The sequence below is a fragment of the Hippopotamus amphibius genome, chromosome 3, assembly GCF_030028045.1.
Source record: "Hippopotamus amphibius kiboko isolate mHipAmp2 chromosome 3, mHipAmp2.hap2, whole genome shotgun sequence".
Classification (NCBI taxonomy): domain Eukaryota; kingdom Metazoa; phylum Chordata; class Mammalia; order Artiodactyla; family Hippopotamidae; genus Hippopotamus; species Hippopotamus amphibius.
In genome coordinates this window covers 68,778,313-68,802,209 of record NC_080188.1, presented here as the reverse complement: position 1 = coordinate 68,802,209, position 23,897 = coordinate 68,778,313, and the positions used below count along the sequence as shown (strand labels likewise).

The 23,897-nt window shown below is 35.7% G+C and overlaps 2 protein-coding genes and 1 pseudogene across 5 annotated transcripts in view; 1 reads left to right on the top strand and 2 right to left on the bottom strand.

The window, feature by feature from the left end:
- The first annotated feature begins 37 nt into the window (after window positions 1-37).
- Window positions 38-16,359, top strand: LAMTOR3 (late endosomal/lysosomal adaptor, MAPK and MTOR activator 3). 3 transcript variants are annotated; one of them, XM_057726748.1, is made up of 7 exons: window positions 38-171; window positions 489-533; window positions 3,160-3,194; window positions 11,204-11,262; window positions 12,756-12,889; window positions 14,027-14,090; window positions 15,793-16,359. In XM_057726748.1, exons 2-7 carry the CDS (start codon window positions 525-527, stop codon window positions 15,864-15,866), a joined length of 375 nt encoding a protein of 124 aa, XP_057582731.1. In that variant the 5' UTR covers window positions 38-171; window positions 489-524; the 3' UTR covers window positions 15,867-16,359. The 3 variants fall into 3 exon arrangements, with proteins under 3 accessions (XP_057582731.1, XP_057582732.1, XP_057582730.1); XM_057726749.1 differs by lacking the exon at window positions 38-171 and adding an exon at window positions 239-281; XM_057726747.1 differs by lacking the exons at window positions 38-171; window positions 489-533; window positions 3,160-3,194 and having other exon boundaries at window positions 4,456-11,262.
- LOC130847976 (tigger transposable element-derived protein 1-like) lies at window positions 5,591-9,923 on the bottom strand (annotated as a pseudogene).
- A 4,061-nt stretch (window positions 16,360-20,420) lies between the features above and the next one.
- DAPP1 (dual adaptor of phosphotyrosine and 3-phosphoinositides 1) overlaps window positions 20,421-23,897 on the bottom strand; it is a 51,843-nt gene continuing 48,366 nt past the window's right edge. For both annotated transcript variants that reach the window (XM_057726744.1, XM_057726745.1), the window contains 2 exons: window positions 23,806-23,893; window positions 20,421-22,099 (listed from right to left, as the gene is read on the bottom strand). In XM_057726744.1, coding sequence (XP_057582727.1) covers window positions 22,031-22,099; window positions 23,806-23,893 — 157 coding nt within the window. In that variant the 3' untranslated portion in view covers window positions 20,421-22,030. The remainder of the gene's footprint in view (window positions 22,100-23,805; window positions 23,894-23,897) is intronic.

Below are 23,897 nucleotides of genomic sequence, written 5' to 3'. Positions count from 1 at the left end.
TTCGAAGCACCGCCCCGGAAATCCTGCGTCACCTAGCGTCGGAGGCATGGGAAGTGCTTCCTGGAGCACAGAGGAGGTCACAAATCATGTGACGGAGGCTTTTAGAGGAACCTGTCTCAGAAGCTGTCGCTGAAGTAACAGCTTAGAGAACCAGGCAGCCCAGAAACCCAGGTAACTGGAGCCAGTTTGCCCAGTGTTGAGCTTGGGCCCGCCAGTGGCGCGGGCGGTGAGACGAAAGAGAGGACGCCCTTTCGCCTCCCCTTTGGGCCTGACTCTTGAGGGTTAGAGGGTGGGTGGGCTGAGGTCAGGTATTCTCGGTTACCCGTCTCGGTATCTGGGAATTCCGACTCCCTTCAGCCTCCCTCGGCCGAGCCCTGGAGCCGGTCAGCCCCGTCTGACCCTGGGGAGAGCTGACCCCGCTTATTAGGTTGGGGTTGGGGAGGGCGAGGAAGTTTTGAGGGGAGAGTCACCAGGAGTTTCTCTTTCAGGCGTGGAGTTGATCCTGCGGGAGAAAGGGGTTCATCATGGCGGATGTGAGTTAACACCCCACACAAGAGGAAGGAGAGAGTGGGAGGTGGTTGAGGCTACTGGGCAGGGAGGGAGAGCTTCCCAAGTACAAATTTGTTTTGTTTTAGCGCTTCCCTCCAGTTATTTTCTCTAGGATCTGAATTGAGAGATTAATATGAGTAATTTGCGGGATCCTGAGTTTCTGCCTGGAATGGGGGTGGAGGACACTAAGATGCCTGAGGTTGAGAAAATTTTATTTTTCCCACGCCCTAGGCCAGTAGGCATAAGAGAAAGCTCTGCATATTTACCATTTCAATTTCTAAATGATGATTTGTTGCTCTGAATCGTTTTCCAGTAAGTGGTTCTGTCTCTCTGAGGTCCTTGTAGCAATTTCAGATAGTTTATAACCTCTTTAGCACGGCAATACAACCAAAATTCTAAATTTAGAGAATTTAATTATACTAGTTACTAGAAACAGCAGGTAATTAATACTATTAATGCCTATGTTTGTTTATATTTTACATACTGTTATTTTGCTTACATATTTGCTAAATATTCTTTGAAACATTGAACATACGACTCATTTAATTCTTACAACAACTTTTATGAGATAGGCACTATTGTTATCTCTGTGTTATAGATGAGGATTTTAAGGCACAGAAAGATCAAGTGACTTCCTCAGGTTACACAACTAGTAAGTTATGGAGTTAAGATAGCACCCTAGGCAGACTGGCTCCAGAGTCTGTGCTCTTAACCAGTACACTAAATGGTCATTTAGCGTTAGTATGAATTGGATTTTTCTTTTTAGGTTGCAAGATTATGTGTTTCAACATTTAGCATCTTTTTATGCCTTTACCGTGACTCCATTTTGGGGTGTTTTCCATTATATTTTTGAGGCCTTAGTCTCCAGGCATAATCAAATTACTAAATTCATTTGAGCATCTCCCTTGAAAAGATTGCTGTAGTAAAGGCAGTGGGAGAAATAAACATGACGAAGGTATAAATTCGTTCCTTAAGGGTTTTTAAAGTTAAAATATATATATATAATAGGCAAGTAATCATAGATGTGCATACATTATTGTGTGAAAATTAAAGGAGAGAGAGATTACGCCAGTGTGTCTTTATCAGGAAAGCCTGTTTGGAGTATTTGGTGGTTGAAATTAACTCTAAATGATGAGTAGCAATTTTTTTTAAAGGTAAGGTCTAGATGGTATTACTAGTAGAATGAATAACAAGCAAAGTTAGAGATAGGAAAGGGAAAGATGTATGTGGAGGAGCTGTGAATAGTCCAGTTCAGCTGGGGCTGAGGAAATGTATGAGAGAGTGGTAAGAAGCAAAACTGTAAAATTAGTTGGTAGACCACATTGTAGAGAGCCTCAAATGTCTACAGAATTTGTACATAACTTGGTAAACGGTGGAGAGCCATTCAAAAATTGGTTCTTGCCCTTGTCTGCATAGGGAATCATCTGGGCAGCACCTCCAAACCAGGCATCAGAGTTCTTTTTATGCTCTTGAAGTGTTTTCCATAGCCAGGGTTGAGAATCCCTGCAATTGTGGATTTAGAGAAGAAGAGTAATATGATTATTGGCATTGTGTAGAAATGTGTAGGATAGAAATGGTAGATTATCATACCAGTTGGAAGGCTAGTGTAAGTCATAAATAGTAAACTGAACCTAAACTGTAATGTCATTTGAAAAGGAGGGAAGAACATCAGTTTAAAAACATTTGACTTCACAAGTTATTTTTAAAGTGACACGTGAGTTTTGGGTTAAATATTACTTTATGTTTCAAAGCTGAGTATGTAACAGGGATTAGTAGTACCATTAGTGGGAACAAGAAGAGATTGGGGAAATCTGGATTTCAGATGAAAAATGATGAGTTGAGCTTTGTGATTGTGTGTTTAAGATGGAAGCAAAGGTAAGCTGGTGGTGATAACACGAAATAAAGTGAATGTTCAGGTTTGGAGAATAGTAGGGATTAAAGGGCCAAAACAACAGCTATCTGATTTACCTATGTAGAGCTCATAATTGATGCCTTGATTGTCAGTGAAATTCCCCAGGTGAGAGAGTGTAATGAGAAAAAGTAGTCTTTTATTTCTTTAAGTGTAATTATGTTGCATGCTAAACACTTGACACACATTGTCGTTTATCTTTAGTCATGCGAGGAAACTGAGTATCAGAGGAGTTAGTCATCTTACCCAAGATTGTTAAAGTGATGTTAGAAATAAGTCTGTAGATATGGCAAGATGTTCATAATATATTCTCAAGTGAACACAAAGTTAGCAACAAGAAGATGTACAATAGTATGAAAAGTATGATCTAATATTACCGCTAACATGCATTTGTGTTTCCATTTCTGGATATGCTAATCTCTTTACAATGCATCGTGTCAATAAACTTTAATAACAATCTTATGATGTAGGTTCTGTAATTATCCCTACTCAACAAATAAAACTGAGGCTTAGAGAAAAAGGTTAGTTAACTCTCTGCAAGTCACATAACTAGTGAAAGCATCAAAATCAGAGAAAGACAGAACACCAGCAAGAATGGTTATGAATGACTACTTAAGGTACCTGAGATGTAGACAGAACAATGCCTAGAGAATCAATACAAAGCATATTATTATAATATGATTTTTTGTATTCTCTTTCAGGACCTAAAACGATTCCTGTATAAAAAATTGCCAAGGTAAAAAATTACTAGCTCGTTAATAAATAAATTCTGCTTAACATATGTTAATTTTATGTAGTATTTTGTTTCTGTTACATTAGATTAATATGTGTATATGATATCATTTAGCACTTTCAAATAGCGAACATAATCTTATGTAGCACAAGTCATGTGCTTTGAGTTTGCAGATAAACAACATGAGCCCTAGAGAAGGTACACAGCCTGTCTGAGGTTAAGTACCTGGTGGATGTTGAAGGGTTAGAACCCAGATTTCTTGCCACTTCAGAGTTCTTTCATAGCAGTTTACTGGATTATACCTTGAAGTAGTTAGAGTAATTGTAAGGGGAAAAGACCTGAGAACTTGCCTTTATTTTTAATATTGCTTTTAAGACCTAATTGCTGAGTCAACATAACCTGAAAATACTAGACTTAGTAGGTCATACTTGGAAAATCACAAGCTTTTCTTCTGCCTGCCCACAGTCTGTTTGATATACCATTTTGTGAATTAGGCTCTTATGTTGAGGATAGTGACTTCCTTTTTAGATATTTTACTGATTTAAAGGACTTTGTCACTTTAATTGAATTAAAATTCACATTTAGTTTAATGTAAAATACCTTAGAGTTAAGGGCATGAAAGAGAGGAATATATTGAAACATCCATTTTCACAATCTGGAAGAATTGAATAACCTTTGAATTAATATAGCAGAATATGTAATGAGATCCTTTTTTTTTTATTTCTTATTCTCCAAATCTGTTTGATGTTAAAAAGGTTTTAAATGTCAATTTACATAGGTGGGGGGAAAAAAAACAAATCCTTGTTTGGATTTTTGCCTAAATTGGTTTGTGTGGTTTGCCTAGGCTTGTGCCTTTACTCTTATTACAGAGCAGTTGAAATTAATACTATCTTCTGGTTTTGATTTATCTATATTTTTCTTCTCTACTTATGAAGAAATCACTATTGAAGTGTTATTTGTTACCATTGACTTTATTGACTTTACGTTAATATAGTACTTTAGAATCATTTTACTGTCTTCCTCCTAGTCCCGGCAACTATAAAGACAGGCTGCTGATTCTGTTCTCAACCTAATAATCAGCAGTAGCAGCAGCCTCAGCTTTGCACAGTAGGGCAGGGCCATAAAAATGGCCATACCAGCTAAAACTGTCCAAAGCAATTTTAGTAATCAAAGGAAAAAAGTACTTTTGTTTTATGACTTTTAAAAAATGTTGCCTGCACATTAAAACTTCTCTTATTGTTGGTTATATTTAGGGAAATGGGAACAAATGCTAAAACTAGTACTTGTTTAATACACTATAATTTAAAATTAGAAACGTTGAGAATTAGTGTTTATTTCTTTGTAAAAAAACATACTGAAAGTAGTTTGAACAGTGTCCACTTCTTTTCATATATTGCACCTTCAGATATTTGAAAGGTATATCCTTAAGATAAGGAACAGGCATTTTTTTCTGTGCTTGGCAGATTGGCATATTTCTTTCTAATTTTGGATTAGCTTCCAACATTTTGTCCTTTGTACTTTCAGTGATGTGAAATATCTCAGAGAGTTTCTTTAATGTGAAGCTTCTTGCCAGTGGCACTTCCTCTAGGGCATCTTTATCCTTTTCATCACAACCGCTTTTCTTATTTATGTCACTACTTTTGCTTTCACTAAGTTGTTCTGGCTGCCCATCTAGTGCACAGCAGCAGGTGTCACCATTCCTCAGCCCCCTGTTTCTTCTGTAACTATAATTGCATTTACTTTCTGTTGCAGCATTATACCTTTTCATTTCTTTGCTGTTCATCTTTATTGGCTGTTCTCTATGTCAGTTATCTTTTTTTTGTTTGTTTTTGTCACATGGTTTTTCACTGGAAGACAAGAAGGTAACAAAACTACATATCTCTGCATAAACTGAATAACATGTTCTGTGAACAATCACCAACACACTTTGAAAGAAGTGGGGTGACTGGTTACTGATCGTAATGTGCATTTATTTACAAAGTTACTTACATAGTGATTTGTGAACTGAAGAGTTAGCTAAGCTTGTGCTTTATGCACTTGTTCAGCTAATATACCATGCTGAGACTTTACCCAAGCTGTTGAGGGAGAGTGGTATTATTTAACTAACTTGTGGTAACTAAAATGTGTCCATTTTGGAACCATACAAAACAAGGGCTTTCTGTGCTTATCTGTATTTACCTTATTGATGTCTTAGCATATTAAAATGGTGATAAAATTGTCCTGGAGAGAGGGAGGGACACCATACTGGAGACAAAGTGTAGGAACAGAAGCATAGCTGATATGTGTAAAAAGGATATTTGTAAAAACATAATGAAAATCTTTCTATAGTGGAAGGAAAGAGATTAGTACTGTGTGTTTTTTCCCATAGTGACTGAGGCCAGTTTGATTCATTTTCACAATCATTTATTGAAGTTGGGCCTATTGCACCCAACAGCTAAAAGAATGAATAAGTAATAACACATAAAGAAAAGTCATAGAATATACACTTTGATTTGTTGCTAGATGTATGTAAAGTTAAGGGATTTGGACACAGGCAGCCTGGCTTCAGAGCTGTGGGTCCATGCTTGGTCTTTTCTTTTTTTTAAATATTTTTCAAATTGAAGTGTAGTTGATGTACAATGTTACATAAGTTACAGAATATTACATAAGGTACAGGTATACAATAGTGATTCACAATTTTTAAAGGTTATACCCCGTTTATAGTTATTATAGAATGTTGGCTGTACTCCCTGTGTTGTACAATATATCCTTGTAGCTTATTTTATACATAACAGTTTGTACCTCTTAATCCCCTACCCCTGTTTTGTGGGTCCATGCTTTTAATTGTTACTGTTATGACTTTGAACAACCAAATCAGAGAGCTACGTGTGAATGGAATGTGTTTTTGTTCATTTTTGAAATCTCTGTAAAATATAGTTCTTGGATTTGTGTTTTAAAATCTGTTGTGACCCAAAACAATCTCAGACTTTAATATTTGCAACTTTTTGTGTTAAAACCAAATGTTTCATCATTAGAAGAATAGAACTAAGTATGATATCTTTGATTACTAATGTAATGTTTGCTTTTTTAGAATAAAAATATTTGTTTTAATTACCTTAAGGTTTAGATGTCTCCAGGAATTTCATAAAATTGAATTTATTCCCTCTAAAAATATAGTGTATCTATTAATACATCACAGTTGTTTTCAATTATTAGTAAAATGTATTCGTGTTTTTCTTTGTTCACTGTGTATAGAATTGGCAACATTTTATATTTGTGACCTGATTTCTTTAAATGGGTTCTTTAACTATATGAGTTATTTCTCTACTTTGTTGGACTTTTATCTCTATGGATTTGAAATCCACTAAAAAGAATGTTCTTTTATTTCTTCCTCTTCTTTTGGTGCATTAATTGGCCTTTAATTACCATGAAAATAAGAAAAAAGACGTTACCTATGGTGATACAAATATTTCTAAACATTTTTTTAGTACTCTTTACCTGTTTTTCAGTTGGCTTATTTTTTGAGTAGGCAGTACATTTATAAAGTTCAAAACTCAAAAGTTAACTGGAAGGACATAGAGTGAGACGCTTCCTAGTCCTATCCTTCAGCCACACAATTCCTGTCTCGAACCTGTTGTTACCTTCAGAGATATTTTATGCACCTACAACCAAATCTACATTAGCACACATATTTGCATATATACTCATGTCTTAGTTCAGATTGGTATAACAAAGTACCATAGACTGGATTTCTTATAGACAACCGAGACTTATTTCTCACAGTTCTGAAGGCTAGAAGTTTGAGATCAGGGTGCCAGAATGGTCGAGTTATTGTAAGGATCCTCTTGCTGGGTTGCAGGTTGCTGAATTCTCATATCCTCATGTGGTACAAACAGATCTAGCTAGCTCTCTGGCCTCTGATAAGGCTGCTAATCCCATTCATGAGGGCTCCATCCTCATGATCAGTTACCTCCCCAAAGCCCCACCTTCAAATAACAGCACATTGGGTTTAGGGTTTCAACGTATGGATTTTGTGGGTGATGGCAAACATTTAGTCCGTTGCAACATATACACTCATGTGCTTACACATGGTATTACATAAGTTGTTTCTTATACATGCTATTCAAAATGTGTGTCTTTTCACTTACCAATGTAACTTTCAGGTCAGTCCCTCAAAAAGAGCTTTCTCTTTTTTATGGTGCAGAATATTCCATTGCTTATGTGTGTCACAACATATTTAATTTGTCCTTCTTGATAGACAGTTAGGTTTCCAGTCTTTTCCTGTTTCAAGCAATGTTGCTATTGACAGTTGCACAAAGTTATTTGCATGTGTACAAGTATTTGTATATGTTTTCATATAACCTAGTTTTTAACTTTGAAAAATATATTCATTTTTATGTATTAATTTTATAGAGTATGTTTTAATCCATAGATAGTTTCAAGATTGAATGGTAATAGAACATAATACCAGTAAATATTGATACACAGTTGTTTTCATCGTTTTTATTTTAAATTGGAGGGAGATACATGGTTTTCTTTGTAACATTTTCTACTTGAATTTTAATCAAACTTCTCTGATGTGAAAATTTTTGATAATGAGATTTTCAGAAAATTTACTTTCAGTATCTACATACTAAGTTAATATTAATATTCCTCATTCCTAAGTTAAAATATTAAGGTTAACACAATAAGGAGTGGATAATTTGGGGATATAGTAGGAACAGTAAACATATTTTTGAGTTGCAGTCTATAGATATTATAAGATATAGGCATACCTCAGAGAGATATTGTGGGTTCAGTTCCAGACCACCACAGTAAAGTGAATATCAAAATAAAGCAAGTCACACATTTTTTTTTTGGTTTCCTATTGCATATAAAAGTTACGTTCATACTATAGTACAGTCTGTTAAGTATGTATTAACATTATGTCTAAGAAAAACAATGTACATACCTTAGGTAAAAAATACTGTATTGAAAAAATACTTTATTGCTAAAAATGCTATCATCTGAGCCTTTAGTGAGTTACAGTGTTTTTGCTTTTGGACAGTTGTGCCTTGATGTTGATGGCTGCTAACTGATCAGGGTGGTGGTTGCTAAAGGTTGGGGTGACTGTGCAATATCTTAACCTAAGACAACAATGAAGTTTGCCATGTTGACTGACTCTTCCTTTCACAATTTCTGTGAAGCATACAATGCTGTTTGATAGCATTTTACCCACAGTAGAACTTCTTTCAAAGTTGGAGTCAGTCCTCTCATATCCTGCCACTGCTTTATCAGTTAAGTTTTTTGTAATATTTAAATCCTTTGTTGTCATTTCAACAGTCTTTACAGAATCGTCACCAGGAATAGATTCCATCTCAAGAAAGCACTTGCTTTGTTCATCCATAAAGAGCAACTGCTCATTCATTAAAGTTTTATCATGAGATTGCAGCAATTCAGTCACATCTTCAGGCTCTACTTCTAATTCTGTTTCTCTTGCTCTTTTGCCATATCTGAGTTACTTCCTCCACTGAAGCCCCTCAAAGTCATCCACGAGGGTTGGAATCAATTTCTTCCAAACTCCTGTGAATGTGGATATTTTGACCTCTTCCCATGAATCATGAATGTTCTTAATGGCATCTGAAGTGGTGACTTCTTTCCTGAAGCTTTTCAATTTACTTTGCCCGGGTGCATCAGAGGAATCACTGTCTATGGCAGCTGTAGCCTTATGAAATGTATTTCTTAAATAATAAGACTCAAAAGTCCAAAGTACTCCTTGATCCACGGGCTATAGAATGGATAATTGTGTTAGCAGGCATGAAAACAACCTTCATCTCATTGTACATCTTCATCGGAGCTCTTTGGTGACCAGGTGCATTGTCAATGAGCAGTAATATTTTGAAAGGAATCTTTTTCTGAGTAGTAGGTCTCAACAGTGGGCTTAACATATTCAGTAAACTGTGTTGTAAATAGATGTGCTGTCGTCCAGGCTTTGTTGTTCCATTTATAGAGCACAGACAGGGTAGATAAGCATTGATTTTTAAGGGCCGTAGGATTTTCAAAATGGTAAATGAGCATTTGCTTCAACTTAAGGCCACCAGGTGTATTAGCCCCTAATAAGAGAGTCAGCTTGTCCTGTGAAGTTTTGAAGCCAGGCATTGACTACTTCTCTCTAACTGTGAAAGTCCTAGATGGTATCTTCTTCCAATAGAAGGCTGTTCCATCTACACTGAAAATCTGTTGTTTAGTGTAGCCACCTTCATTAATTATCTTAGCTAGATTTTCTGGATAATATGCTGCAGCTTCTCTATCAGCACTTGCCTTGTACTGTGATCTTACAGAGACAGCTTCTTTACTGAAGCCAGCCTCCTAGCTTCAAACTTTCCTTCTGCAGCTTCCTCACCTCTTTTAGCCTTCATAGATTGAAGAGAGTGAGGTCCTTTCTCTGGATTAGGTTTTGGCTTAAGGAAATGTTGTGGCTGGTTTGATCATCTATCCAGACCACTAACACTTTCCCCATATCAGTAATAAGGCTGTTTTGCTTTCTTACCATTCATGTATTCACTGGAGTAACACTTTTGATTCCCTTCAAAAACTTTTCCTTTGTGTTTACAACTTGGCTGTTTGGTGCAGGAGGCCTAGCTTTTGGTCTGTTTCAGCCTTTGACAAACCTTCCTCACTAAGCTTAATTATTTCTAGCTTTTGACTTAAAATGAGAGATGTGTGACTCTTCCTTTCACCAGAACACTTAGAGGCTATTGTGGGGTTCCTCATCGGCCTAATTTCAATACTGTTGTTATGTGGCAGGGAATAGGGGGGCCCAAGGAAAGGGAGAGAGATGAGGAAACTCCCAGTTGGTGGAGCAGTCACAACACAACATTCATCAGTTAAGTTCACCATCTTGTATGTGCATGGTTTGTGGCATCCCCAAATAATTACAGTAGTAACATAAAAGACCATTTATCACAGATCACCATAGCAAGTATGGTAATAATGAAAAAGTTTGAAATATTGTGAGAATTGTCAAAATGTGACACAGAGGCATGAAGTTAGCAAATGCTGTTGGAAAAATGGTGCCATTAGACTTGCTCCATGCAGGGTTATAAAAAGGTCAGTAAAGTGAAGCACAATAAAATGAGGTATGCCTGTAGTTACAAGGCTATAGGTTTTGTGGTATAGTTAAAGCACTATAGGTCCTGTGTAAATGATGAAAATTTGAGGATGTTTCCTCATTATAATTTTTAACATCTTTGTGCTCTAGGGATTCTCACTAATAATTTAATATTTAAACTGCAGGGATAAATCATGTCATTCTCAGTGTGCACAGATGACAACATTGATGTTAATATTTTTGAATGTTAATTATGTACCAACCACCCTCTACTTTACATGCATTATTTTATTAAATTTCACAATAGCCAAATAAGTACAACTATCCCCACTTTCAGATTAACTGAGGTTTAGAGAGGTTTTGTAACTGACTCAAGGGAACTTAAACAGTAAGCACCAGACCCTGAACTGGAACCCAGGTCTTTCTAACTGCAGTGCTATAGTCTTAACCATTCTGCTTACTTCTTGGGTAGGTGTGGCTAAAAGGATTGCTGTATGACCTCCACTCTTTCAGTCGTGTTCCCTCAGCTTACAATGATCTTTCCGCCCCTCTTTTCTTAGTACCATAACATCTCATCTGAGATACCACTTCCTCAAGGAAGCCTTCCCTGACCCACCTGTCTGAATCAACCCCCTCTTTTATAGGCTTCTGTATCCCCACATATCTCTTAATGGCACTTCCCAAGTTGTAGTTTTATATTTGTGTGAGGTGATCTGAATGATAGCTGCTCTCCTTTTAGATTGTAAGTTGTGTGAAGGCAACTATGTCTATTTTTTGCTTGTTATGGTGGAAGAGTTTTGACAAACACTTTACAGGAGCTTATGTCAATAATTGAGTTCCCATGGATTTTCAGAAGTATACATGAAAATTATCATTATGAGTTTGAAGGTACATATTTTGAGAAAATGTTTTATAATATTTCAACTTTTTTTTTTCTTTATAGTGTTGAGGGACTCCATGCTATTGTTGTGTCAGATAGAGATGGTGTGCCTGTCATTAAAGGTAAAATGGAGCAATTACATGCCAGTGTCATGTTTGCTTTTGAATAAAAATGTATTTATATCTGAGTGATATAGAAGGCAAGCATAAAGTAACCCACTTCAATACATTCAGGAGGTGATCTTAGCTTGAAAGGAAACTAAGGAAGCTGTGTTGAAGGCTAGGTTGGAATCTTAAGTAACTTATATATCAAATGTATCGTGATAACCAGAATCTAAGCATGGATTTATCACAGGCCCTGTTTTCCATTAAAGACATTTTATGTGTAAGGTAAACAATTACTAAATCTAAGTGATGAGAGTGGGCATATATACAGCTAGATATATTATACACACAAACTCCCCCCATATATATATTTTATCAATATTGCTAGTAGTTTTAGGATAAACATCCATACATTTGAATTAACATAAATTTATTGTTTTGTTTACTCTTTCTTGTTCCGCTTCCTTATTGGAAATAAGATTTTGAAAAAATTTTAACTTCACAGTTACTTTAGTTAACCAGACTGTAACAAGAATTTTTGCCCAAAGAATAGCTGATTAACCTAAAAAAAAAGGAAAGAAAAGATTTCTTTTTGCCTGAGTTTTAGCTTTTTTTTTAAAGTATATATGATGTCACAGAAAGATTAAATAATGTTTTGCATATTTCATTTACAATTTACTTTCCACCTGGGGTTATCATATATGTCAGATAATTTCAGACTTTAGAATTGTAAGAAAGTTTAGAAATTAGCTAATTTACTTCTTTCATTTTAGAAGTGAAAATGGTCAAGCACAAAGGGTACATTGTCAGTCCAAAGTTGCACGAGTCAGGGACAAAATCATCATAACGCATCATCTCCCGATGTGTGATCCACTGTGCTTTCTAACCCAGCATAGAACATAGGTAGCCATGGGCAAGTCACTTGCCTTTTCTTGGTTCTGTAATGAGGGCTTTGAACAAAATAATCTCAGAGAGTTCTAATGTTCTTTCTGAGGATCTGTGTTAAAGCCTTAAGTTCAGCATTTATTGGTGCAACTAACTCCACTTAGACCTTTTCATGAGTGAGAGAAACTTAAAACAGATGGCCAGTTGTAGAATTATTATCATCTACAAGTGATACTTCTGTGGGTTTTAAAAGAGCAAAGGTTTTTGAAGCTTTTTTCACTATTCTAGCTTTGTTCTCAGTTAACCAGAATATTAAATTTATGATAACCATAATCTGTGTTTTAAGTTAGATATTAAGAAAATAGAAGCATTTAGTATTCATTTGGAAATTTTTTAAAAATTGTGAGAACCAGCATTTCTTCCCTTAGTTATGATCGCTCAACTTCTGATTGTTTTTCCCACCTAAATTGCTGAGACCCAATTAGTAGTATTATCTTTAATATTGTGAAGCATAACCCATGTGCTTTTTTTTTTTACAGATTTATGTTTAAAAAAAAAAAGTGCTGTAGATCTTTTCCCTGCCATATCTTCTGCCTAATTTTTACTTAAATCATTTGTATTTCCAGTGGCCAATGACAATGCTCCAGAGCATGCTTTGAGACCTGGCTTCTTGTCTACTTTTGCCCTTGCAACAGACCAAGGGAGCAAACTTGGACTTTCAAAAAATAAAAGTATCATCTGTTACTATAACACCTATCAGGTAAGTTCATAATTATCAAATGGTTTGCTGATGATTTCAACTATTATTATGTCTTCTATATAAAATAGTTTGTTTTATAATTCTAAAGTTTGGTTTTGAAGGGGATGGAATTTTAACACCTTAACCTTCAAATTGGGTATATTAAACTGTAGTGATTTTTTTCACATTTTACATCAGGAATTAATTAATATGAAAAATTAGATTAAAAGATTAATAGTAAAGTATGTTATCCTAAAAAGGGTACGTCAGGTCACTCTTACCTCCAGTAGATGGTGCCCTTAGCTTATTTAATAACTGATTTCTCAGATGACACACTTTTTTAATCGCTGTTGTGACAAATACAGAATTTTCCTTGAAAGTCAAATGAGTTATTTAAATTTGTTATTGCTACTAATTCCTTCATTTGGTTTGAACTATATAAATATAGAAAATGAGTGAGGTTATTATTTGTGCGGAAGAAATTAATTGCTATATATCTTTTAATCTCCAGCTGGATTTTCTTCTTTAGAATAACTCAATAGCTTCTGCTTTAGAGCAGTGTTTCCCATGGTATAAGTCATGTACTACTAATGCTACATATGAGACATTTTAAAAGTTATGTATTTTAATCTCTGTTAGGCAGAGATAACCAGCCCATCTGACCTTTAATTTAGGCCAGTAAGGGTTAGATTGAAGCTAAATTTTGTAAAAAGATAGTTGATTCAAAGTTAATTTAAATTTAAATTAAATTATAGTCCTGCAGAGGAGGCGAAAGATCATGAAATTATAACCACTTGAATGACTGAGAAATAATGCCTTTAGCTATTTAATTATCAGATTTTTATTGAGCCCCTATTATGTAATTGACACGCTGCAGGGCTTTAGAAGGTAAAAAAGATGAAGAAGACACAGCCTCACCTTAAAAACTTTCCAAGTTAAGTGATGTTAATGTCTCTAAGAGATAATCAGTAAGTCTGTTTTATGGAAATACTTATTTGCAGCTTTTCCATGTTTCATGATGTAATACCATGATGTTAGGCTAGGTAGTATCTTACACATTGACCATTTAAAGTTTCTTGAAAGAGTAAGATATTTTCATTTGAATTATACTACCATTTCACTATGTAACATATTATTTAGATCTTGTTCTCTTTTTAGGTGGTTCAATTCAATCGTTTACCTTTGGTGGTGAGTTTCATAGCCAGCAGCAATGCTAATACAGGTGTGTTTTAATTACCTTAAATACAGCTTTTAATTCTTTATAATATCATATTTGAGCAGTCTAATATGATAGGAATAGCAGATTTAGAGTAAGAAAACCTAAACTCATGGCCCAGTTCTACCATCTATTCCTTGATCTCTGGAAATGTAACTTCTCTGAATTGTGTTTTTCATATCTGTGTAATGGAGCTAATATTTGCTTTCTCAATCTTGTGCAGTTATTTTTTAATTCAAATGAGACAGTGTATAGGTAAGTGATCATTTAAGGTAGAAAGGAAAATTAAATGTTACCTTCACCTCTTGAATGCTATATCTTGCTCACATTACAGCATTTTAAGATAACAAAAAAAGAGTAGAGAAGATAACCAAACAAAGCACATAAAAACAATCAAGGATGCGAATTCAATTCTGTATAGACCAATCTATTAGAATTTTTAAAATCTTCACCAGTAGTGGGCAAATGAGTGTGATTGAGAATTTGAAGAGTGTGACTAAGGTGAATATACTCATATTCTTCTCTTGAGGAAGAATTTGAGGCCAAACACTGAGAAGCTGTACTTTCTAAAAAGGATAGTAAGATCTCATATATCCAGTAGCCTTCACTGGTTGCTTATATGTAAAATAATGACAGTATTCAGTTGAATTGTCATTGTTTTACTCTCTCTTAGTCAAAGTGGAATTTGTTTTAAGATCTTTCTCCTTCAGATTTCACCACTGTTAGAACTGTTGTACATTCCTTTTCTGTTTTTTTCTTTCCAAGCGGTTTGAGCCACTTTTGTTTCCAGCTGTGTCACTGAAGCCTGTGTTTAAATTCCTCATCTTTAAAATGAGGGGTATAGATCTGACGATCTGTTGGGTCTCTTCAATTTCTAAATGTTTGAAGCTATAAAATACTATATATGAAAAAACTATCAATTGTATAGGATAGCAATGGTGCCAGTATTTTAAGTGTATTAAACCTCAGTTGTGGTAAGTCACTATTACATTATAAAATCATCAGTTGTTATAAATTATGATAATGAGCAGACTTGTATTTTAGTGCTTAGAACACTTCCTTGAGAACCCCAGATGCTTTTAATGCTTTGTGAGACAGAGGAAGATCTTTATTTGAATATAAAACAAGCTGTATTTAAGATATACAGCCTTCTACTCTGGTAAACTAGATATGCTAATTTCTAGAGTGATTTGTTTCTTTCAGTGTATGTTTTATCCTCCTACCAAGCATCTTTAAAATTATTTTTTTCATTCAAAATACCTGTTTATACCTTAGCTTTATTGAATTTATATAATATCTTTGCTATCTGCTTATCTTTTGATAAAGTTCATTAAAATTGACTCAGGAAAAAAATGTACCTTTTTTTTTTTTGTAAAAATCATGTGTATCATTCCTGAATCAGTGCAGATTTTGAAATAATAAGGTATAAATTAATTGAAGTTTTCTTTTCAAAACTAACAAAATGATAGCACATATAATTCATTTTACACCTTCTAATACATATAAATATTTTCATTTATGTTAATAGATGATGAAAATAAACTTCATAATGAATACTGGTTTTGATTACTTTATTTAGAATTACAATATTTTGTTTTAAGTATGTTTTAGTTATCTAGAATAAACTATGTCTCATTTACTTTTTAGTAATATAAGTTTTGATAAATGTTTTTCTAATGTTCAAATTGTCTTAATCTCTTTGTTTTAGGACTAATTGTCAGCCTAGAAAAGGAACTTGCTCCATTATTTGAAGAATTGAGACAAGTTGTGGAAGTTTCTTAATCTGGCAGTGGTTTCAGTGTATACCTTATCTTCATTATATCAGACACCGTATCAATCCAGCAATCTTTGGACACCAACAACACTTGTATCCATGTACTCAAGAAAGGGCCTCTTTTTCCACCTTCCGCTAGCGAAAAAGCCAGTAGATAGAATTTATGGACAGATTGATTGTTATCTTTTCTCGTGTATGGCTTTTTCTTATTTAATGAGGTCGGGATACCACAGAAATGGTTCAGTCTATCACAGCTCCTATGGAGTTAGTCCAGTCACCAAATACGCGTGAGATTCTGTTCGGTGGCTCAGAATCAATAAGATACTTTGATCCACTTGAGCCGTGGAGTGTTCCCTATTGTACAGTATGCCAGGCCTGCAGAATGAAGCAGACTCTTTTTATTGTGAATAATGAGGACATATTTTTCTTCATATTATTTTCTTTGTGTTGAGTGTGAAGAAGGTAAAATGGCTTAGTAAAAGTAATAAAATCAGTACAATCACTAACTTTCCTTTGTAAAATGTTATTTTGCGGTATAGGTGAGTATCACTAACTGATTTGATTCTTCTCAGAGGGTGCTGCTCTTTAATGGAGATGAAAATGATAGCTAATGGTTTTTTCTTCCACTCTACTTTCTATAATGAATCAGTGTTTTTTAATGTTTGTGTATTCTTTATAAAATTCGGATGTGATTCATTATTGAATTCTTTTTCCAGTATTGGTATGTATGTAAACATGGTAGTATAGCCCTTTTTTTCATACATGAGTATAAATAAAATAGTATTTTTAAAAGTACAGTTTGAGCATTATATAGGTTTTTTCCCCCAGACTGTTTGCAAACATTTAAAGACCATCATTAATTTAATTCACTCTTTCAACCACATGAGTAAGTGACTGTTTCTTGTCTGGTTTGGACCTAACATAAACTGTCAGTTGGAAAATAAACCTTATCCATGAGCCTAATTTAATCTCTGTGAAATTGGTATCACAGTTCTAGCACGTGCTTTTCATTTTCAGGAATGCAGTCCATTGTTCAAGGTTGTTAATTTCCTCCTAGGTTCTTTGACAGTCAGAGTTTGTCACTGGTACCTGGCTTTGAGCACCTACTACTGTGCGCTGTTCACCAGAGCTACCACATTGCAGAATTCTAAGGAGCACAGTGTACATCATATTTCTGTGCTCCAGGGGTGCATTTTACATGGCATATGTACGAGTGCAGTCCCTCAGGTTGTGGAGTGAGATCAGCCAGGCACTGTGCCTGCCTTCTTCCTTCTTCTTTTCTTCTTTTCTTCCTCCCTCCCTTCCTCTCTCCTCCCATCCTCTACAGATAGACTAAATTGTGGTATCTATCTTTAAAGAATGTACAACTCAGTAAACGAAACAGTTATAGGAAGTGCTGTGATGAAGCTGTGCACAGGATGCTATAGAAAACACAGAATGGGGCATTTAAATTGAGCAAGAGCAACAGCCTTTGCAAAGAAATAGAGGCAAGAGAGATGTTTTACCTGGGGCATGCCATAAATAGTACTTGTTACAACCTAATGAAGCGTTAGACACATCCATTAAAATCTAGAATTCCCGTTATCTAGATTATTATTTAATAGTGTCCAGGAAGTTTTTGCCAATGCAATTACACATGAAACAAAAAGGTCTTTTATAAATGAGATGACGAAAATTGTAATGACTGGTAACTTTATGTATATATATGTACACACATACATATATACATATACATACATACATTCATACACATATACCCACTTCCCCAGGGAAGAGAACTAATAAATGGATACACCTAACCTTTGCATGGTGAACACTGCTACTATTAAAATTTCTATTTTAAGGAGTATAATAGGTAAATTATTCTTTAGTTCATCCGGAAAAATAAGGTGAAACTCTAAAGAATATTTGAAAAGGTAGTATAAAACTAGATTATTTTTAAAAGTTAGTATAAAACTACATCAGCTGCACAACTAGACAGATCAGTAGAACAGCATAACCCAGACACAGACTTTAACATACATATGAGTTAAAACATTGTAAACATGACATCATAAGTCAATGGGGAAAGATTTATTCAAAAGTAGCACAGACATTTTTTCTGCCCTACTGATGGAAGTGTGAATTATTATATCCTTTTAAATAGGACAATTTGGCCATCTCTACCGAACTCAAATGCACAAAACCTTTGACTATTAGGATACTCCAGAGAAACAACCCAGTTTACTTTGGGCACCCTGTGACTAAATAGACACAAAAGCCCACAATTCCACTTCTAGATATTCATATTATTGATGCATATGGATGTGTGAAAAGTAAATGCTTACAGGTATATTCATTGCAATTTAGTAACATTAAAGGATTAGAAACAGCTAAAGTATCCATCATAGATAAGGTGACCTTATCTTTTTTTGTTTTGTTTTAACAATGCCAGTTTATTCCTGCTGTTCTTGATGTAATTATTAGTGCTCCTTTCAACTCACAAGTGTCCCACTTTAAATTATATGTTCACCTTAATCATAGAGGATTGGTTAAAGAAATTTCTACATTTTCCCAATGGGAAAAAGAAGAAGACTTAAGGTACTGAGATGGAATGATTTCCAAAACATAATGTTCAGTGAAAACATGATGTGAAACTGTGCTATGCTACAATTTATGTGTAGGAAGAAAAAATATGTGTATGTTCATATTTGCTTGTATATGATGATAGGTCTCTCTGGAGATACACAGAATGTGGTAACATTGGTAGCCTCCAGGGAGTGGAACTAGGTACCTGGGGGACAGGGATCCCAGGAGTGACCCTTTTCACTGTAAACTTTATTGTACTTCTTGAATTTTTAACTTCAAAAATAATAAAATTAATAAAATATTTCAGCAAACAACAAAATTTATAATAAAATGGGGATGAGGTATTTGGGAAAGTTGTATCACTTAGGGTTCACCAAAGTAACAATCAGTAGGATACATATGTATTAGGTTTATTTCAAGGAACTGGTTACCTGATTTTGGAAATTGGCAAGCCCCAAATCTGTAGGGCAGGCCAGAAGCATGGAAAATCTCAGGTGGGAGCTAAGGCTGCACGCTGCAGGGAGAATTTCTTCCCCATGGAAACCCCAATTTTGCTCTTAAGCCCTTTCAATTGCTTGAATGAGATTCACCCATGTTATGGAGGATAACCTCTTTTACATAAGTTCAGGGGATTGTAGATGTTATTAACTACATCTATAAGATACTTTCATTAGAAACATCAAGATGAAGTCTTTCTCAAGAAGGCTCTTGGTTTATTTTACCTGCCAGTCCACTAGTCAGACCTACTTGAAAAGTAGTCCACAGACTGGGCTGTTCTATTTGCTAGTATGTGACAAGTTACAGAAGTTGAGGGATAAGGGTTTAAAAAACAGCAGATATACTAACTTTATGTCTATTGAATTTGATTTAAAAAATGGGATTGTGATAGTCATATGTTTACTTCAGTTTTCTAATAACTTACTGGATTTTACAAAATCCCAGTCTGTGATAGATCATAAATTTAAAAAGAAAGAAAGAAATCTGGCTCTTCTCCACAGATAATTTAAGAAACTCTGCTTGAGGTCATGCCCAGACATCGTGAATCTGTGATGAGTGGAGTGTAGACTCAGCGTGGCTGGGAAGACTTCGGCAAAAATACAGGTTTGTTGCAGTTGACAAAGTGGTAGGAGAGGAAGGAAGTAGAATTTATATTCACCCTGTAATAATTCTCTTGTTCTCTGCCTGAAACAGGGACTCAGTGTAACTCCCTGACCTGCACTCCCAGCGTGAGTGAGAGGGAAGGATCAAAGAGCCCCCTCTCCCAAGTGCCAGGTTGCTGGAAGAGAGGGCTCTGGCCCACTTGAGTGTTCTATCCAGTGGCCCAGGAGTAGGGACGGGTTTCCCTCAGAGGCAGTAACAGCCATTCCCCACCACTGAGAGGGGCTCCCCTGATTCGGAGGCAACAGTGCTTCTGCGGGGCAAGATTTTCAGGGGACGAATTCTGAGAATAATTGCTAATACTTTGGCTGTGTGTTGTCCTTTATGATGAGTGCATACTGTTAGTGACAGAGTTTGACATGGGCAGCTATTCTCCCAAACAACCCCACTCCGATTTGGCACAAAACATCCCCCCTGTTCTAGGACCCTTCCCTGAGCTCTCTCAGGAGGTGAAATCATGACTACTTTTCAGGGCTTCCGAGAGCAGGCAAAGCATCTGGGGTAGTACTTAATTACATAGTGAGTGTATGTTAGATAGCCCTTTTCATGTCAAAATCCTCCAAAAAATGGCTTTATTCCCACTGAAGCACACTCCATCATATAGCTTTGTGTGCCTCACTTGCAGTACTTATCTACTTCTATACATAATCATGCATGTATTTCCATATTCAACTGAAACCTCCTTGAGGATGGGGACTATTTCTTCAACTCTGAATGCTTCAATCCTTTGTATCTCATAGTCTAACCAAAGTGGCTTCTTCACTGCTATTTATGATATTAATAAGTTGTATTTCTTTTAAATTACAGATATTAAAAACAATAGCAAAATATTACAGGCACAGCAAAATGATGCTCTTTTTAATAAACATAACCAAACAATATAAATAAACATGATGTATTTTACAGAAAGTAAAAACAATGTTACCTACACAAACACCCTTAGATCTAAGAAAACAAAACATAAAACTGTTCATCTCAGTGAAGGTTTATGTCTAACTCCTTACTTTGCAAACTTGACACTATATTTTAACTTATTTGCCTTATCCAGTGTGTAAAAACATTACAAAGTACATTAAAAACGTTGAAACATACAAGAATTTAATGTAACTTCTGAGTCCTAGATGTTTAAACAACAGAAGAAACATATTTAACAAGGTAGCACTTTAGATTGCAAGAGAAGTGTCATAGCTTTGCCCCACAGCATTTTTATTTGGGTTCTTCCTCTACTTTTATCTCCCTTCAAACTTCAATCTAAGAAAGCAGTATTAATAAAGATAATAGAAAGGGTTAGAATCTATTTAGGAGCTCTGGATGCCCGTATCTCATCCCCCTATTTCAATCCCCTTATTCTAGCTAGAAAACGCTGTGCAACAAACACATCGTTACACTTTGCCTGTCGATTTAGTGTTGCTCCCTCAGTAGGCAAAAGAAGTTGCTCTTGAATAAGGCGGAGGGTGCTCCCCGCGATGCAAGGTACATCTTACTTCTCTTAGGCCAATACCTACCTCTCACTCTGGGGAACGGATTGTTATAACACACTCTCCTTGAGAAGTTTCTTTCAGAAGTTTCAGAAGTGTTGGATGAAGATAACTTGGTACTTATGAGTACTCTATTATTGTTATAATAATAATTATCATGATTATAATTTAAACTACAAGTTATCTGCTACTTCATTACTCTTCCTCAATTTATGTTGTCTCACTCTTTAAAATATTTCCCCCAGAATGAGTAAAAGATATGCTTTTTTAAGATTGTACCTTCCGTTATCTTTATCATCCTGCCCAATAGCCCATAGGAGATTTAGTTCTCACAGGTTTACCATTAGAAGGGAAGAAAGGACCCAGTTGATATCTGAGTCTTTTACAAAAAGAAAATAAATACTACAAACATTTTCCATTTTAATTTTGGAAATTGTTTTTTGCATAAAGAGGGGAAGAAAAGTAAAAACAACACTGTTCCCCCTCCCCAATATTGGACATTTGCTATCTCAATACACTTTCTGAAGAAGCAGTCTAAACTTCAGGCTACATATGTAGCAGTTTCTTTCCTGGTTAACAGCAAAACTTGGAAGTCAGATGAGCTGACCATGGTGCAGAGTGGGACTTCAGGTAACTAATGTCAACCAACTTGCGGACAACAATGAGAGAAAACAAAAACCATCTCCCATTGTGTGTTCTAACGTCGAGCACCCTGGTTTGCAGTGGTTCATCCATCCATCAGAACGAGGAGGCTTCGGTATTCTCAGCAAGATGGCACGATCTCGAAGGGCAGCAGTTTTCCGTGAGTCAGAAAATGTGTCTTCTGAAAGGTCCAAATATGCATCTGCTTTTGATTTGTTTCCACAGAAAAATCCTTAACTTTCATCTGAAGCCTGCTGGGGATCACAGCATCAGGAACATTCCACCCTGCTCCTGGGTCAGGGCACCCCTTGTCGAGGAAGGTCTGTCTATTTAAAGATGAATGACCGAGATCGGATTGTGCCTTCCCCTTGATCAAGCTGTTTTCTTATTTGAGACTGTAAGAAAGCACACCCATGTGTATTTATTATTGAGCAACTTTAAGATAACAAACTTTGGTTTTTAACAAATATTAAATAGGAAATGCTGACTAGTATGAAAACCATGCAACTACAAATTAATTATCATGTTCCCTCCTCCCCAAGTTTTATCCTGGTTTTCTGTATTTTTCTCAGGAGAAATACTGTAAAGTGGTTGCTAAAATATGCACAAATTGGGAACTGACCTAATACTTTTAGTAATCTATAAATGCAATACTATTCAATGAATCAAAATGAAGATGTAGATATAAATTGACTGATATGGAAAGATGTTCATGGTATATTATTAAGTGGAGTGAACCAGTAAATAACACTATAGAATGATTAAATTTTGTCTTTAATATTTATTTTCAGAGGGAGAAGACAGAAAGGATGTGCATTTGATATATTTTTACTTTGAATTTTCTATAATGATTATGTCACTTGCATAGTTACAAAATAGAAGGAATAAAAAAAGATTCATATTTAAGCAAAGTCTTCATATGACAAAGTATTTCCCCATTGAATATCAAATACATTGGAACGATCTCAAAATGAGTGGTATATTTCTTTGGATCTCAAACTGAAAAGACAACCAAAAGCAAAAATCTCAGTATTTAGAAAAGAATATTCAACAAGATTCTAGGGACTTCCTAGGTGGCTCAGTGGTTAAGAATCCGCCTGCCAACGCAGGGGACATGGGTTTGAGCCCCAGGAAAATACCACATGCCATGGAGCAATTAAGCCCATGTGCCACAACTATTGAGCCTGTGCTCTGGAGCCCGTGAGCCACAACTACTGAGCCTATGTCCCACAACTACTGAAGCCCACACAACTAGAGCCTGTACTCTGCAACAAGAGAAGCCACCACAATGAGGAGCCCACACACCACAATGAAGAGTAGCCCCTGCTCACCACAACTAGAGAAAGCCCATGTGCAGCAATGAAGACTCAACACAGCCAATAAAAGAAAAAATCCAATAAATAAATTAATTAAAAAAAAACAAAAACTTCAAGATTCTATGTATCAACTAATTTCATTTAAAAAGTTAGGAATAATTATCTATGGTTGAAAATATCAAGGATATCAAGATAGTAGGAAATTTGAGAAAGTTTTAAGTACAAGTTCTTGGCTAACAATTCACTAACTTGCAAACACACACACAAAAAAGCCTAAGACTAGTAAATTCTTATAAGCCCTTTGTCTTCCTCCTGGGATGTACATAGAAAGAAGATAAATTAAAATACCTTTTGTCCTTGACCTCATAAAGTAACGCTTACACTGGATATTAAGCTAAGTCTCTCTGGCAAGCCTTCTTCTCTGACAATATAAAAGGATTTTCTCTATAGAAATATGGCAGCTTTCCTTTGTCTGACCTTCTGGTCCCACATGTCCTCCTCCAGGCAAACTTGAACCAGCCCGCGCCCTTACAGGAAGCCTGATAGACACCAGGGTGCAAGGCTAGGCTCTGGGGCTGAGACCCCAGTGCGGCTTCATTCTTTTTCTTTTACTCCTTTCTCCATCCCTTCCATGTCCCAGAAGAATGAACAGACTCTTCCACAAGCCTGCAGGTCGACCTCCCATTTGTTCTCGGGGGTTCTCTGACTCTTTCAATAGAAATACATTTGAAATCATCAGCATGTAATTTCTGAGTACTAAGCATCCAGAGACCCGAATAACTCACCAACTTCCAGCGTAATATCTTGATCCACTCGTCAGCTTCTACTCCTGTCTTTGCACAGAGATAAAATGTCCTGAATGGAAATACTAAGCTAA